The following is a 17,454-nucleotide window of genomic DNA, read 5'->3' as shown; positions in this document are numbered from 1 at the left end:
CCCTGCTAATTGTCATACGTAAGTACAAAAGGAGAGTGATATATATGCCATCTATTTGATAAGAACAAGAAAAAGATGTTTTGTTTTATAAAAATATTATTATTACATCAATTCCACTACATATACAAAGAGAGAACGCCCCTATCTAATAAGTTTATTATGTTGTCCGGAAAACTTAAATGAGTGAATACTTATATTCAGATACACTCATTGAAACAATCCTCAGATGTTCAGTCCATGTATGATTAATCCTCTCAACATTAAGGATCACTGTAACTGATTAGTTATTTTCTTTATGTGTGTTCTATGTTGTTAATACTTTTCACTACGAGTGAAAAGTGCGTTACAAATGAAATGTATTGTTATGAAACTGCTGTTTTGTTCTAGGCTTCTTTCTGGGGTTTTATAGACACATGTGTAAATTAGGAGTAAGACGAACCGCATTATTTTTTTCCCACCCGGTTTCTCTGAAGACCCGCCCTACTCAGTCTCTGATTGGCTCCCACCCTGACACTAAAAACCCAACCAATCAGACAAACGAAGTCAGCAATTACAGGCCAATCAGAGACAGAACAGGGCGGGTCTTTTCTGAATGCGGGTGGGTCAAAATAAGGCTGACCAATCCATAATGATCAGTGTCATATATCAACCAATAGCTGCTGAGGGGAAACATCGCGATGGTTGTTTAACTCCCCGCTGTGACAGAGTGGTTATCTCGCGTTACCTGAGCGGTCGGTGCCTCATTCCGCCACGGTCAAGCCTGCCGGGAGGGGGTTTCTGTTCATAGCGCCGCATCAATCCTTTCATCTGGAAACTTGAACAGAATTTATATTTATAATAAATATCACTGTTTTATTTATTTTAAGTAAACGTAATTATCTAGCTAACTTCACAGGTAACCGTTGGCTCAAGGTCGTAATTTGTACAGAAAACAGAGAAAAGCTGAGTTAACATTATAGTTAGATTAGCTCCGGGTCGTGCTAACAAAGAAAATCCTTTCTCTTCAGAAATAATCCCCCACTACTCTCTTTTAGTTATGAGTCATGTGGTCGTTGATAATCCACACGGTCTAGATCAGCAGGTGAGTACTCTCAACTTGACTATTTTAAGTATTATTTGTGTTTTGTTTGTTTTAAAATGGTGGTGGTTTGGCGTTAAGCACATGTAGTTTTCGGTGGAGAAAGAGCTTCGTTAGCCCGGAGCTAAGCTAATGCTGCGGCTGCTAAAATGGAGGTGGTGATGATGTCGATAGGATTGTGATGGCGGAGTTCGGCACTGCGTTGTGCCAGCAAAACTCAAATAACAGCCTTATTATCCACTGTTTCCCTTTTAAGCTGGCCAACAGTATTCTTAAACTCACATCCACACGACATGTTAATCATCTGTCCTGCTATTTTATTCTAGTTTTATACCAATTTCCTCGGTTGTGTAACATTCACTGCCCGGCCGGTATTGGCACGGTTAGTGTCGGGCCTTCTCGACCTGAAACGTGGCGCAGGAAAAAAATGTTGGCAGCGGGTTTTTCAGCGACCCAACAACATATTTTATGCTGTCAATTTAATAAGTGGCTCGGGTAGTTTTAAACGTAGATGATGCCAATTAATCACGAGTATTAAATAACATCATACTTTTAGTGGTATATTTTTGTAATTTGTCAGCATTTTCCAGATGTATACTGGGTTATTGTGCCGTGCCGGTTATTACGACACATCAAGTTAATTCAATGTACGGTCTCATATGAAGAGTTTTGAGGCAGATTTTTAATTGTGTTATGTAAAAAAGAAACTAGAAAGTAGTCGAAAGGCAATGAGGGCACAAAATGACCACTAGCCAAATGCCGATAGATTATGCAAGTGACTGGTAGATGTGCTTGTCTTATTAGCCAAAAAAAGGTAATCTATTCAGTGGTTGGTCAAATTTGGTACAAATCAAGTAAAGTTAATTTTGAGCCCCGAAGGCAACTTATTTTAAGTTGTAGAGTTACTTTTTGTACGTTTAAAATGAAGTGATCGTTTTGGTTGTTTAGTTACTTTGACACAGGTTGCCCAAATATAACAGTGCATGTCTTTTTTTGTGTTTAGCTTGCTGCCCTAGACTTGAACTCTGCTGACGGACAAGGCGGAGGAACCGGCAGTAAGTTATAAAGCCAATTTTTACTTTCAAATGTCACTGTATACGATAACAATACCCTCAGTCTGGGCTTCATGTACTTTTTGTTATAATTTGACACTTATGTATTGATAACATTTGCTTTCACCAGTAATAAACCTCTGTAGTTATGCAAGGTTTGCATGTTCAGCTTCAGCTTGTAAACAATATCTCAGTTAATGATTATGGTAAACTGCGTGCAGCACATGACACATTTTTATTTTTTTCTCCACCCAGGACGTTACATTCCACCTCACTTGAGGAACAAAGAATCTTCCAAAAATGGTGAGTTTGATTTAACACCACCTGCTGAGCCACAGTCAGACCAACAGGTTTGACTTTTGTTTATTGGTGTCAAAAGCCCATCAGAGCACGGTAAAAGCAAGCACAATTGAGGAAAAACGGTGAGGCTCTAATAAGATAATTTGTTTCTTGGCAAATTGTTTTTACCAGTCGAGGCCAAGATGATGGTTCTGCAGTAGGTTTTGCTCCACTCCAGACCTTCATTAAAGACGTTGGTCTTTTTACTACTGCACAGAATTAGAGAAAACTACAACAAATGGGTTTTCTTCTGTCTGTGCGCAATAACTTATTTGGCACAAAAAAGTAGGGTAAGTGGTTTTATATAATGTCTAAAAACCTCAAATTTCCCCCCAGAATGCTCAGAAGACAAAATAGGCCAATTTTCAAAACTGGCCGATTCACTTTTAGCAATTACACCTATTTTGTTGAGTAGTTTTTTTCCCTTTAAACTGGTATGTCTCACATGTGAACAAAGAGGAGTGCTAGCTGTTGACCGCTCTGATAAAGGGAGATGTGGAGGATGGGCTGGTGTTTGTATCAGTGTTGACATCTTTAGACATTTGACAATGTGTTTGAAGCAGGAGGAGGCGGTTATGAGTGCACATCAGTCTTAATTCTTTTCCTGTATTTCTTTAACCTCTTAAAGGCTTTTAATCAAGACATGTGCAGTACCTGGCATATTCGGATAATTTTAAATTTTATTTGAAAATAAATACTGGAATCTTGGTACTCTGTGTCATTACATACTTGACATTTTTCTCGTTTTGCTGTTTTCTTATTCCACCGCAGGAAATGCTTATTCCGTTGGTAGACAGTGCGGTTATTCAGTGGCACCAGTAAATCTCTGTAAGTCCCTTCTGTCTGCTTTCGCTGTGGGCAACCTGCATTTCCAGATGCATGAAATAGCCATTTACACACCAGCAAAGCCAGTGCGAAGGGGGAGAGGGTTAGGTTAGACCCATACACTTCACAGTAAAAGTTAATGATGGGCTCATGATTAATTGATGTGCTTCTCTCTGCTGGAATGCTTGCTGTCAAAATGAGAAATACCATATGATAAAAGAAAGCGGGCAGTCTGATGAAAGTTAATTTACTATAGTGAGTTGGTTTATCTTGATATTGTAATCTATTGAAGTATATTATAAATACATTAAAAATGTTTTTCCCCCCACTGTATATTCAAGCTCATATTACCTTCAATGTCCCCCAAGTTTCTCCTAAGCAGTGCCCACAACCATGGCAGGCAGAGTGTCCATACAGATACAGAAATAACTATACTTCAGGATGGGATGACTGTATGATCGGTAACTATTAGTGTAAAGTCAAACCCAACACTCATACTGCATGAGCCAGTAATTACGGGCAAGTCTTTTTATAGCCTGCTTCCCTACCTTTGCTCAGGTTACCCAAGACTGGCTTCTCAAGAGCTTGCCTTTTACCATGCCTACAGTGGGGGCTGGCGAAACAGATGTGGTATACCTTGACCTCTACCTGCATGCCATGCCATCTACTTTTTGGCATTTTTTGTTAGTGTATTATAGCAAAACAAAACACCGGAGCACCATCAACTTGCCCCTTGCTTTGTCATTGTCACTTGGAAGAAGAGGCAGCAAATCTGGGCCTAACACAGCATTTGTCCCAAGCTTGCAAATGAAGTTCACGATGCATGGTGATGGTGCCTTAAATATTCTGCACTGCGTCACTAGTGTGGCTGTTTGTACTAATAATGAGACAGTATCTGCTGGGAGGGAATTACTAGTCATTTACCTTTTTTATTGTACCGCTAACCATTTGTACAATGAGCCTCTGTCACAGTTATTGTCACGAAATCACACAGTAGGGATTATATTTATCAGACTTCCTTTTTTTTTTGTTCTCGGTACGGTCTTGTGGCTTTTTATGTCTGCCTGAGGTTTACCGTTGAAAAGAACTTCGTGGGATTATTGAGCAGTATGCTGAGAATCTGAGTGCATGCAGGCTTTTGTTCCAACCGCTGACTACCAGCTGACTTCTTTGAATAGTTTCTCCTCTCTGGTGTGAAGATAGAATAACCGCCGAGATAAACTGGTGCACTCTGAGCTGGAATAGAAACCTGCATGCACCAGGGCTGTCACTTGAGATATAACTGTTTCAGACGAGACTGTAGAGTTGACATTCTCCTCTCGTGCGATGCCTCCGCTGCCTCTCCTCTGTGGTGTAGTAGCTGCTGAGTCATCAGACGTGTTGTCCTAGAGTATGGCAGCTGTTTTTTGTTTTTAATAAAGTTGGCAGTCTTTGTTGGTAACTGTGCCATCAATGGTGTGCAACCCAAATTACTTAAACACACCGCTTCAGATACTTCGGTGTCATGATTATCCAATTAGCATGGATTTGCTTGCTATCGTTATATCCACTTTTTTATTTATGTTAGTTTAATGATGGGTCAAAGAGCTTGTGATTGGTCAAGCTGGTAGTGAGTTTTAAGGACGCCCTCTGCTGGATCACAAGTTAAACTACTTCAAACGTTGTGTTGCGCTTATAGACTGTATTTTGAATTCAAACAGGATATATTACAGTTTGGATAGTTTTTTTCTCACATTAGAACTAAAGTGACAGCCTTGGCATGCACTCAGCCTTCCTGGGCTCATTATTTGAATAGTCCTGATATGAAATGGGTGTCTGTATATGCTAGGGTATTTCAACATGGTCATCATCAGGAGTTCTTTGATATTTGAGATGCGATTTGAGGCATCTATAGCTCATCTTTACTCTGCCTTTTAATGTGCCTGGAGGATAATTGTTCTTTTAATCTAGCAGACTGTCGGAGCTTAATCATACCAGGAGTACAGCGGTTGTAAAAAGGAGTCTTGTAGTCTTTGATGGTTTGGTTTTGAGCATCTTTAGAATATGCTGTCGAGTGTGGGACAACTGTCAGCGTCATCAAAAAAGGAGGAAACTTTCCCAGCAGTGTTGGATTCACCAAACGGTTATTAGCTCAGACTAATAACACACACCCACATACAAGGTGTGAACTTCCTGGAGTTTACACTGTCAATACAAGCCGATCTGTTGAAACCTGAAGTGTTTTTAGCCGTTCATAAGCAGTGGTTACATGTTGATCATTTTCTTTCTTTATGCTTTGCTAAAATGAATCACAACATGAGAAAACTTATTGGAGAGACTTTCACTTGTAATACTGTAGATTAGACATGAGGGGTTTGGACACAAGTCTGTCTATGGCTGCAACTAACAATTGTTGGTCTTTTCTCAAAATGTTAGTTAATATAAATGTTATCAAATAATATAAAGAAATGAGGCTTCGTAACAAGGTTATTTTTTTTGTATGTATGCCTGACAAGAGACATGGATGATCAAGTAAAATATTTGCGGATTCATTTTCCTTTAACACTTGTTTATTAATAGCCCAGTAGTTTCAGTTCTCACCAATACTGCTTGGAAAGTGATTAAAAATGACCCTATAGCAGCTTTTTATGTGTCGGGTAGTTATGACGCATCTCTTCAGAGTGAGTACTTAGTGATTAGGGTGTAACTTGCTTTGTGTTTAAGGTTAGCTGAGACTACATGGTGCTATTTTGATTGTCGGTGAACTGGTTTGATGTGACGTCACCTGCACGGCTGTCTCAGAAAGTTCGGCTCTGACACTGCTGCATGGTGTGTTTTGCCATGTTTGCAGAGTGAACATCATTTTTGTCTGATACCAGTCTGAGTTATTAAATTAATTTAATTAATTTCCCATACTGCTCTATTTAAATGAAGTGCATATCTATGCAGTAAACATTTAGTCCGAGCAGTGAAACTGGGAAGGTTTCTAAACTGATCTAAGGCAAAGTAATGGGTCCCAAGATATTTACGGAACTGTCCAAAATCTGTATTTTGTCAGGACAAACAGGTTACATCTTCACATTGGTTAAGAAAATACTCGATTTTATTGTTGCCATCAACCATACTCTGAATAGAATCAGTCAGATCTGTACAGGAGACAAAAAACAGGATTGGGACCATCCTTACTGGTCCATTATGGACCGGTCTACAAAACATAGGTCGGTGTGCCCATGTGGAGCATTACAAGGCTTTTTCCTTGTGCTTACCTCAAGGACGCACAATGATGGACATTTACCTGTTGGTCCACAAGTTAAATAATCCTCACTACAGATCTGATCAGCTGATCCAAAACTCCTTCAAAGCAAGTCCCGACTATGCCTAGATCTGTGCAGCTGGTCTGCCCCTTGATGCTACTGTGGCATAGCTTCTGCTACTTAGCAAGCCTTCCCATGGCAGCGCGAACTGTCCTTTGTCCCCCGCCGGCCTCATCTTCAGCCTGCACTGATAACAGTGTGGCCTCTGATGGGAACGATGACACAGCCAGTGTCAAGAGCTGAGCAGATCATTGTGGTAAATGCCCCCCACAGGCAGAGCTGGAGCTCAGTAGATTGTTTGGTACTGACGAGTCATCCTACAAACAACAAAGCCAGTGTCTTGGTTATTTAATTGGCCAACCTAAAACCTCTGCACTTAAATTTTGCCTTATGCTTTAATATTGGACTATATGAAAAATTTTCTGCAAGCTTTCAGTTCAGGCTCATATTTACTATGAAGCTGCTTGTATCCCATCTTTCTGTCAATAAGACTTAAAATAGCTCAGCACTGGAAGAGACTCATGGTTAGTCAGCACTGTGAGTGCAGCCAAATGCATACTTGCCCATTGCTACAAATTTGTAACACGCCGCACTATGCTGTTACTCACACGCTGCTGCTTCTGTGTCTCCATAAAGACTCACCTGGATGGGATGGTGGAAGAAGCAATGGATTTGTGAATGGTTACCATGACAACCGCACCAACGGGGGCTTCGGAGGGCGTGGACCCCCTCGCAATGATAGAGGTGGGCGAGGCGCCTACCGTGGTAACAGGGGTGGAGGCTCGTTTAATCAACCATTACAAAATGCAGGTGGGGAAATCCTATCATGCCTTAAAATATCTCATTCAAGCTCTAGTTGTAGAGAGCAGTTAAGTTTTACCATCCCCCACCCTTGTTCATTTAGTGGTTGCAATATATTATTAATAATTAACATTAGATATTAATTTTTATTTGAGGTTAGATAACTAAAACGATCCATGGCATTCTGGTTTAACGGAAAGAAAAGGTTCGGCTGTTGGTAAGACTGCGACGTCATCTGACGTCTGACAGCAGATTTACAGAAAAGTCTCAATTATTAACAGGCGTTCTCTCCATCCCATCACAGGGTTTAACAATTATGACAACAAAGATGGCGGCTGGACAGGACCTCCAAGGGATGCTGGCTTCAACAGCTTTGGGGGACGCTCTGATAGGTCCAAGTCTACCTTCTTTAATGAACGTGGGTCAGGCTCAAGGGGAAGGTGAGTGAAATAGTTACATAATAGTTGAAGTTAATACTTCATTACAATTATTAATACAAACTACCTGGTTTGGTTTGTCTTTTATTTAGTTTTGTTCTTTATTATAATAATAATAATAGTGATCATGCTCTGTGCGTGTGCAGGTATGAGCGTGGTGGCTTTTCTGGAGGCGGAAACAGCCGTTGGTCGGATGAGTCCAGAGACGAAGACTGGTCCAAGCCTACACCTCCCAATGAGCGCCAAGAACAGTAAGTCAGACCCTGATCAGAAATGATAAAGTTTCGTTACTTCTATGTTTTGACCTAAATTTTTGCAAACCTCATTTTCTAGAGAGCTGTTCGCTGCGAGCAACACTGGCATAAACTTTGAGAAATATGATGATATTCCCGTGGAGGCCACTGGAAGCAACTGCCCGCCCCACATTGAAAGTGTAAGTGTGCCCTCAGCAGTGCTTGAACATTGTTAATTGTGTAGGCGAAAGGTCGGCACATATCTAAATGGTTACATTTTAAACCATTCTCTGCTGTATACTGACAGTGTCGGATTTATTTGTTTTAGTTCCACGATGTTGACATGGGAGAGATTGTCATGGGTAACATCGCCCTAAGTCGCTACACTCGTCCCACTCCAGTCCAAAAGCATGCTATCCCCATCATCAAGACCAAGAGAGATCTGATGGCCTGTGCCCAGACTGGTGAGTGTTTCTATATATTTTCTCTCTGTACTTAACAGCCTTAAATTGATTTACCAGCTTTTTCCTGATTAAATTTGCTTTAATTCCTAAAAAGAAAAGAGGTTAAAGGAGCATTCAGTGTTCACGTTTGGCTCAGTTTTTAATTTAAAAGTGTTGAATAGTATGACCGTATAATTACCTCTGTTGGATTTCAGGCTCTGGGAAGACTGCCGCCTTCTTGTTGCCAGTGCTGAGTCAGATCTACAGTGACGGGCCTGGAGAGGCTGCCAGTAAGAACAATGGACAGGTAATAGGAGGCAGAAAACATGCAGTAATGAAACATTTCTGTATGACTTTTTGATTCGATGTAATAACATTATTTTATTCACTCAGGACAATGGACGATATGGACGTCGTAAGCAGTACCCACTCTCCCTCGTCCTGGCTCCAACCAGAGAGCTGGCACTGCAGATCTATGATGAGGCGAGGAAGGTGAGAGCGCAGCGCTGCATCTGATGCCACCATAGAGCCGACTGCACCATTGCTTGTCTAAATGTTGAATATGTAGCTTTAAACTTGATGTTTTTCCTTCCCTCCTGCTCTAGTTTGCATACCGCTCACGTGTGCGTCCCTGCGTGGTGTATGGCGGTGCTGATATTGGCCAGCAGATCAGAGAATTGGAGCGGGGCTGTCACCTGCTGGTTGCCACACCTGGTCGCCTGGTGGACATGATGGAGAGGGGCAAGATTGGTCTGGACTACTGCAAGTAAGTATAGAACAGGGATCCACTGAGGCTGTTAACGACAAGTTAAAATGAATGATTCCAGTAGTTTATATCAATATAATGTGTATGAAATGTGTCTCTCTAGCTACTTGGTCCTGGATGAGGCCGACCGCATGTTGGACATGGGTTTTGAGCCACAGATCAGACGCATTGTGGAGCAAGATACAATGCCACCAAAAGGCATCCGTCAGACCATGATGTTCAGCGCCACCTTCCCCAAAGAGATCCAGGTATGTTTGGACAGTCAACAAGTACACTGACTCCTCTGCCGTAGTTTGAAACAAAGAATATTTTCACTAATTAGTTTGATTTTGTGTTGTGCAGATCCTTGCTCGGGACTTCCTGGAGGACTATATTTTCCTGGCTGTTGGCCGTGTAGGTTCCACCTCAGAAAACATTACCCAGAAGGTGGTTTGGGTAGAGGAGGGTGACAAGAGGTCCTTCCTCCTTGACCTTCTAAATGCCACAGGTAAGAGTTTTTTTGTTATTGTTTTTATTCTCTCTCTCCCATGAAGGTCTCATTAGGCTCTAACCCATCATCCTGTGTTTGTCAGTCTGCCCCAAACCAAGCTAATATTGACTATGCTGCATCTCTGCTAACAAATGTTCATAGTAGTAAAAACATGCCGTGATTTTTTTATAAAAACGTTTAGGGGTGGTCAGGATCTAAAATATGCTGTTTTTTTAAGGGGTTTACTTCTGACTGTGGTCTTTATAAGCGCTGTGAAAGTTTTGTACTGCACAGCTTACATGTTCTGGCCGGTTTGGTTTTATCTTAGTTATTCCCAGTGAGGTTCAGGAAAATGTGACAGAGGCCCCAGAGAAGCCTGGTAAGTGTAAACGTACCATCACCTTCACTCTGACCCCCAAGCCAGAAACATCACATCCCATGGCTCATCCTGTCCTCTGCTCCCCGGCTGACATACTGCCTCAGTTTGCTTTTTATTTGTTTTGTTTTTCATTTCAATATAAGTGCTTGTAGGACTGATCATAACATTTAGCTTGCACCATACATAGCAGAGTGAAATTTAAGAGATGGAGTTGATAGTACAGACTCTCTGTAGATTAGAGTTAGTGTGTTTACAACATCGCCAGATTTAAAGGCAGCACTCTGTTAGTTCAGTGTCCAGTCTAGTCCACTAAACTATTACAGATCACAATGAATAGCACTATATTAATACTCCTCTTTATAGCGTATTGAGTCATTGCTGGCTTATAAGTATTAGAGGTCCCATGTTTTGTTACTAGACTTAACCTCCAAAGAAAAGTGAAGAACTATTTCCATGGTAACCAGTGCAGCTGCGACTATAAAAAGCCAACTTAATGTGTAATTTATGTCATGGACAGCCTGGCGAAAGATGGCTCTTATCAACCAAGGTAAAGAGGCTTGGTGGGGGGTCGCCTAGGTGCCCTCAAGTGCTCAGTGTTACCACCAGAACAATTCAGACCATCTGATTGGGCTGATCTGGGCTTTAAAGTACTCACAGGCTTAAGGAGAAAGATGAGGCTGGAGGTTTAATGGATGGAGGTCCCCCCCACCCATCTTCCATCAGAGTGCATCAGTTGCAGGGTTAGCTGTAAATGATGCGACTTGAAATGCCCTGTCCTACCCCATTTCCCCTCAGCCATTTGTATTATATCAAGCTTTTATTCTGATGGCCGTTAATGCCAAATATCTGGATTGTCTTTTTTTAATCTGACAATTCAATGGTTGTTTGGACATAAACAATAGTTCAGCTATCATATTCAGTACTGTGTGCAGTAAAACTGAAGTCAAGCTTGTCAATTAATGGTTGTCAGTATATTTAAAGCTTTTTATGCAATCCCTGTCTCCATATCTAAGTTCTAAGTCATTTTGATTTTCTTTTACTTCATTATTTTGTAGTCATTGACCTTGTATTTTGACAGTTTTAAGTTCCTCTTCCCATTTCCTTTCAGTTCAGAAATCCATAAATACACCTGTTCCCAGTTAGCAATGATTTATTTCCCCTTTTCTCCTTTCATGTTCTTTATCCTGCTCTCCTCCTGTCTCGTCTTCGTTCCCTCCCGCACAGGCAAGGACTCGTTAACTCTGGTGTTTGTGGAAACCAAGAAAGGAGCCGACGCTCTGGAAGACTTCCTTTACCACGAGGGTTACGCCTGCACCAGCATCCATGGAGATCGATCCCAGAGAGACAGAGAGGAAGCTCTGCATCAGTTCCGCTCTGGGCGCTCCCCCATCTTGGTGGCTACAGCTGTACGTACTAATGCAAATAAGTTGGCTTTTCTCCTTCCTGCTTTTACCTCTTAAGGATCCTTTTGATAACTGTATATTTAACACACCACTGAAAATACACCTAGAATATGTTCTTTACTTAGATTTGATATTAGTATAGTCTCTATTATTAGGCAAAACTGTTTCTGTCCTTATGTCGTTGACTAGCTTGAACTGTAAATCTGGTTTAATGCTGTAGATTTACTATGAGTTATATCTAGAAGTCAAATACAAACCATAGCAGTAAATTATGGATCAGGCTTAATGTAATGGTTGAGTGTCTTACAACAGGACTTAATGTGTTGGTGGGTTCTGTCCTTTCAATTGTAATAATCAATGCTAACATTATTGTCACACCAAATTACAGTGGAGACTTGATAGCGCTACATTTGGGGGCTGTAACACAGATTCTGGTTTGATTGGGGTCCAATACTGTTCACGTCATTTCTTTAAGTTAACTTTTGAATGCAGCCAGGGTTAAACTTAAATTCCATAATTACTTAGGTCATTGGAGTAAATGAAACTTAAGTGTTGATTTTCTCGCCTTTCTTCAGGTGGCTGCTCGAGGTCTGGACATCAGCAATGTGAAGCACGTTATTAACTTTGATTTGCCCAGTGACATTGAAGAATACGTTCACCGTATTGGCCGTACGGGACGTGTGGGCAACCTTGGTAAAAACAGGTTTTTAACCTTCTGCTTGTACATGAATATTTTAATCACTTGTCATGCAGTATAATGACTATTGCTCTGTCTTGTGCAGGTCTGGCCACGTCGTTCTTTAACGACAAAAACAGCAACATAACCAAAGATTTGCTGGACATTCTGGTGGAGGCCAAGCAGGAGGTTCCCTCCTGGCTTGAGAGCCTGGCCTACGAGCACCAGCACAAGAGCACTGGCCGTGGACGCTCTAAGAGGTAATGTTCAATATTGCAAAATATTTATCAGAACATATACGTCAAGGACTATACAGATCTCCCTCTGGGTATCTGCATGTCCACATATAATGACAACCAGTTTTGAGCCAGTACCACCATCACAAGATCTAAACCAAACTAACACTGTTGTCTTGTCAAGGTTCTCTGGTGGTTTTGGAGCTAGAGATTACCGTCAGACACCCGGAGGCGCTGGAAACTTCACCAGCAGCCGTGGAGGACGCAGCACTGGAGGCCATGGAGGAAACCGTGGCTTTGGTGGAGGTAAGGCAACAATGATATTTCCACAGCTTTTTAACTGTGGTTTACTTTGCTGTTTGAACCATTAACACTTACAGGTCGAACTTTGCTCATCATGTTAAACAGTTGCAGTGTTTAGCTAACTGACCTGATCTCGTCCCCCACAGGTGGCTTTGGTGGCAACTTCTACGGTAATGACGGCTACGGAGGAAATTACAGCCACTCTGGTAGTGTGGATTGGTGGGGCAACTAGTCGCCATAGGAGTAGGTTGCCATGCCAACCTGACTCAATGGAAACCACATGTTAACTTAAGCCAGACCATAACAACCCTCCCTGTGTAGCTTCACTGACACACAGTACATTACCAACCCTGGTTCTCTGCCATTCGCTTCTCTCAAAATGAAGTGCAGCACGACGCAAAGGAAAGTCACCAGCACGTGCAATGCACCGGAGACCGCAGAGATTTTGCACACCTCAGAGTGAGCATGGATGCTGACATGCATTGTCCGACAGCAACCTCGGACTTTCATTGTTAGAAGTATTTTTGTTCTTTTTGTGGAAAAAAACCCCAATTGAATAACCTGAGGATCATTTGTATGTTAATGTACTGTGCCTTTTGAATTTAAACAGGAAATCTGTGTTTTCATTTCACCAGACGGACATGGCCAAGAGCTCTAAATTTGTTTTTACTATTATTTTGTTTGGTGAAAAATATTAGAAAGGTTAAAAAAAAAAAGCAAAAAAAAAAAAAAAAAAAAAAAAAAAGCTTAGACTTAATCAAACCTTGGCAAACACTTGGGGCATTGTGGCTCTCAAGAGTCATGATTCCATTTGAACTTCAAATTTATTGCAGAAACATCATGTAGCCTTTTCTACAAACAGCTAATGGAGCCATTACTATGTCGAATACAAACTGGGCCACTCTGTGAAGCAACCGTATTTTAATCCTAAGGGACAAAGTTACATTTGTTTGTTCTTTTTTGCTCACTCTATCCTGGACAGGCTCCTTTTTATGGATATGGTAGTCTTTGAAATAGCCATTCCTATTGTAATCTTAAGAAACACAGACGTCATTAAGCTCAGTGCCAACGATCGCTGAGGTTTAAACAAGAATAATCAATGCTGGAACTTGTTACTCCACATTTTTTCAATTGACTTGACAGTGTTATGGCAGCTAGTATGTTACCAAGTGCTAGCTACATAAAGTGGGCGGTGTTTTTTGTTTGTTTTTACTTGAGACATTTTCGGTGCAGGTGTGTGCAAAATTGAAAAACTCAGTCGTTTTTTTGATTCATTTTTTTTCTTTTCCGTTTTTTTTTATTTTTGTGGGACGGGCGGGGGGATTGTTTCTCTACAAATGTGTATCAAAAACAAAAAATGCCTGCCATCTTGAAAGTGAAGTTCAAAGTGGCTGCATAAAGGACCACAGCATCGGGAGGGCGTGGCGTGGTGTTAGTGTTTACCGAATCGACCGACCGCTGCGAGGCCCACATGGTATTCTACGCTTGCAAGTGTTTTGTTTTTTGGTCAAGGAGAAAGGACGAAGTGAACTGAGTCGCAGGCTTAACTTAATTACAAAACGTTTTCTCTTTTCAAGCTGCGTTGGAGGCATGGTTCATCTTTAAGAGACAGGCAGGAGAATGATCACTGAGGTTTATCAATTCAACAGGAACAGAGGCGGAGGGGGGGGGGGGGGGGGGTTGAGCAGCACTCCGAGCACCGGGGTTAGGGAATCTGGGGGTAGGCGTGGGGCGCAGTTTTCAGTGCACCGCCATTTGTCAGTGGCTTTTGGTTTCCATTGCTGCATAGCGTAAATGTGGAGACGGCCAAAGACGAGGGAGTGTCCACTTTCTCCTGGAACATTAAAGTACTGTCAGGTCCTCTGGGAGTTCATCTGCTCTGTCATGTATAAAAAATAAAAAAAAATCTGTGGCTTTGTGAAGTCAGAGAGCAGGCTTTTCCTCTCAAAGAGGAGCAGCCATCGAGAGGAGGAGAAACGGGGCGTTTCACCTCAAAAAAATGCTCCGGTTTTCTCAACGGGTGTGTTGTGCCTTGAAAACCTTTTTTTTTTTTTTTTAAAGAAATTGAACTAAAAGCGGATGCACTGACAGTGTTGAGAACTTGAGATTGAATGGTGCTACTTGATTTAGGTGTGTAGACCCTTGTACGTCGTGCCCATCAAGTTTTACAAAAGTTATTTTATTGCACATCTAGAGTTTTATATAGATGTCTTGGATGATATGTGTCCTTAAGCTTCCAAATATTGTGTGTGAGGAGATTGTGAAAAAACGCAGCTTGTTTACAAAGGGGAAGGGTTCTCAACGTTTAAACCAGGATTTATTTGGGACCAGGGGATTTAGCAGTTGGGGGAATTTAGCCATTTGCACAGATTTCTAGATTCTACTTTTGCTGCTAGTTTTGTGTAATTTATTAAGCATTTTTGACAAATATTTATTTTTGTAAGCCTCAAAGTGATTCTTTGAAAGTTTCAGAAACTTGACCAAAAGACAGTACAAAAAACACTGGCACTTGAATGTTGAATGTCACCTGTATGCGTGAAATTTATATATTTCGGGGTAGTGTGAGCTTTTTAATGTTTAAGATACATTGGACTCAGTAAATATCCACAGCTGTTTCAGGGCCTCCTCGGGGCCAGTCATCTCTACTAGATTATACCAATTGGTCAACAAAATTTGAAATGGAATTGAACAAACATGCCAAGGTTTGGAATGAAGCTGTCAAAAGAGCAAATAAATTTCCTAAGCATATCAGTGCAGAAGTGTTCGGATTCTCCAATTGTGTGCATTATTGATTCTTTACTCTAATTTGACCTGATAATTATTTTTCTCCAGTGAATGTCTGGCACATGGCAATCCTTAAAGAAACAAACATGTGGTTTATTCTAATTGTTGTATTTGCATATATTATAACTCTGGAGTTCTCCTTGAATGTGGAGCACGTCTGCTGCATTGATTTCTGAGGCAGCTGCCGGGGCTGTTCGGGATGAACGGCAGGGTTCTGCATGTCGATGCGGGCAGGACCCGAGACTTGTTCCACGTCCACTAGAGAACCCTAGAGCTCTTTAGATGTAGACTTTGCTTTCTGTATTAGCTTCTAGGCTACTGCACTGCATGGGAAATACTCAGCTGTGCAATTGTATGATTTTACCAAAATAAAATGTTTTGAATGCAAAAATGATCTGGAAAAAGTCCAGCATGTTTCCTGAAAATGTGTTTACTGTAGTTGTTGATAAGAGAACCTGTAGCAAGCGGCCTGTTGCCTTGTGTGGATACAAGGCGATGCGGGCGGCAAAATTCAAATTGGTATAGATTGGATGGGCTTAATTTCTTTTGAAGACTATATATATAAAGATTTCATTTGTAAAATTAACTGTGTCACTTGTGTTATTGTCTCAAACCTGTTAAACTTTGAACTGCATTATACCATGATTTTGAGTCAAATTTAGGAGACCTCTCCATGCTACAGTGTTAACAATAGTGTGCTTCTAACTTTGTGGCAACAGTTTGGGGGAAAAACCCTTTCCTGTTTCAGCAATCAGGAGAAACATCAGATTCTTGGTGGGTGCCGGGTAATAATTTGCACAAAAGACCATGGGGAAAAAACTCATTAATCCTGTTTCAGCTACAAATGTTATTACTTTGATACAAGGGAGGGAGCTGTTGCATTTCTCTACTACTGTAGGAATACATGATTGAATGTAGACATGGGAAGAGTATATTCACAGATTCATATGCCTTTAAGGAAACAAAAGATAACAGAAATGCATATAAAACTTATCACAAAGAAAGTGTAACAAAAAACATGGAACTTGGATGTATTGGGTTATTTTAAAACACACTGGACTCATGAAATCTGAAATGTTACAGAAAATACTGCATGCCACTAAACATTGTTTGCATTTGTTGTCGGTGACATTTAACGTCAAATTCCAGTCTCCACCACCTGACCTCTGCCTTCCTGTTTCAAACACTAACTACAACTTTAACTACATAAAGATGACAGTGCTCCTGTGCACAAAACGAGGTCCGTTAAAAAAACCATGTTCTCCCAGTTTGACGTGGAAGAAATCTGCTGACCTGCACTGACCCCTGACCTCCACCTATTCCGACACCTCAGGGATGAATTAAAACTAACTGAGCCAGAGCCTGATGCTCACTAAACGGCTCTTTTTGCACTGAAGGCATTTTGACATGGAACTAATATAATAAATGAAGGCTGAATTCCATTTAGCTGCTTCAGTTTCAGTATCCTTGTACTGTGCATGCTGGACCACTCCCACACTGACTGTCACACCTGATTTCGGCACTCATTAACTTTATATATAACACCTGAGCTTCTACTGCTATCACAAGTCAAACTGCTGTGAAAACGGCCTGTGCCCTCGTGGTTGAACCGGAGAAAATCCCTGCAACCAGATTCCAAAAATCTTGTGAAAGCCTTTCTCAGTGTAGCAGGCAGTCAGTTGGTCAGGCTGAACCTCCCAGATGACCCAAATCCACAGGGCTAACATTGTTTCCTCCCATGGTAACCAGACATGTGGAAAACATGGTAACCCAGTGTCCTGAATTTTTAAACCGATGTGTTTTTGGAAGTCAAAAAATGGAAAATGAGGGTAAAATTCAACTATCTGACCTGTTTCCTGTCTCTACAGATGGTTTCTACTTTGGCCATCTGTGGGAGCTTTTTAGTCAGTGAAAAGACATTGTCTCTCATCCTGCAT

At 41.2% G+C, this 17,454-nt stretch overlaps 1 protein-coding gene across 8 annotated transcripts; it reads left to right on the top strand.

Moving 5' to 3' along the window:
* Positions 1–755: 755 nt before the first annotated feature.
* On the top strand, positions 756–16,103 carry ddx3xa (DEAD-box helicase 3 X-linked a). Of its 8 annotated transcripts, none has more exons than XM_062432190.1 (20): positions 756–1,081; positions 2,082–2,133; positions 2,386–2,433; positions 3,241–3,297; positions 7,224–7,331; positions 7,693–7,828; positions 7,972–8,076; positions 8,159–8,258; positions 8,387–8,522; positions 8,717–8,808; positions 8,895–8,993; positions 9,107–9,267; positions 9,371–9,515; positions 9,610–9,754; positions 10,065–10,115; positions 11,340–11,521; positions 12,094–12,211; positions 12,301–12,454; positions 12,615–12,736; positions 12,880–16,103. In XM_062432190.1, exons 1-20 carry the CDS (start codon positions 1,037–1,039, stop codon positions 12,963–12,965), a joined length of 2,142 nt encoding a protein of 713 aa, XP_062288174.1. In that variant the 5' UTR covers positions 756–1,036; the 3' UTR covers positions 12,966–16,103. The 8 variants fall into 8 exon arrangements, with proteins under 8 accessions (XP_062288174.1, XP_062288171.1, XP_062288176.1 ...); XM_062432187.1 differs by having other exon boundaries at positions 7,224–7,397; XM_062432192.1 differs by lacking the exon at positions 3,241–3,297.
* Positions 16,104–17,454: the final 1,351 nt, after the last annotated feature.

This window comes from Scomber scombrus, chromosome 13 (assembly GCF_963691925.1).
Source record: "Scomber scombrus chromosome 13, fScoSco1.1, whole genome shotgun sequence".
NCBI classification, from domain to species: domain Eukaryota; kingdom Metazoa; phylum Chordata; class Actinopteri; order Scombriformes; family Scombridae; genus Scomber; species Scomber scombrus.
Note: the sequence above shows the minus strand (reverse complement) of the source record. Positions and strands in the feature narration are given on the sequence as shown.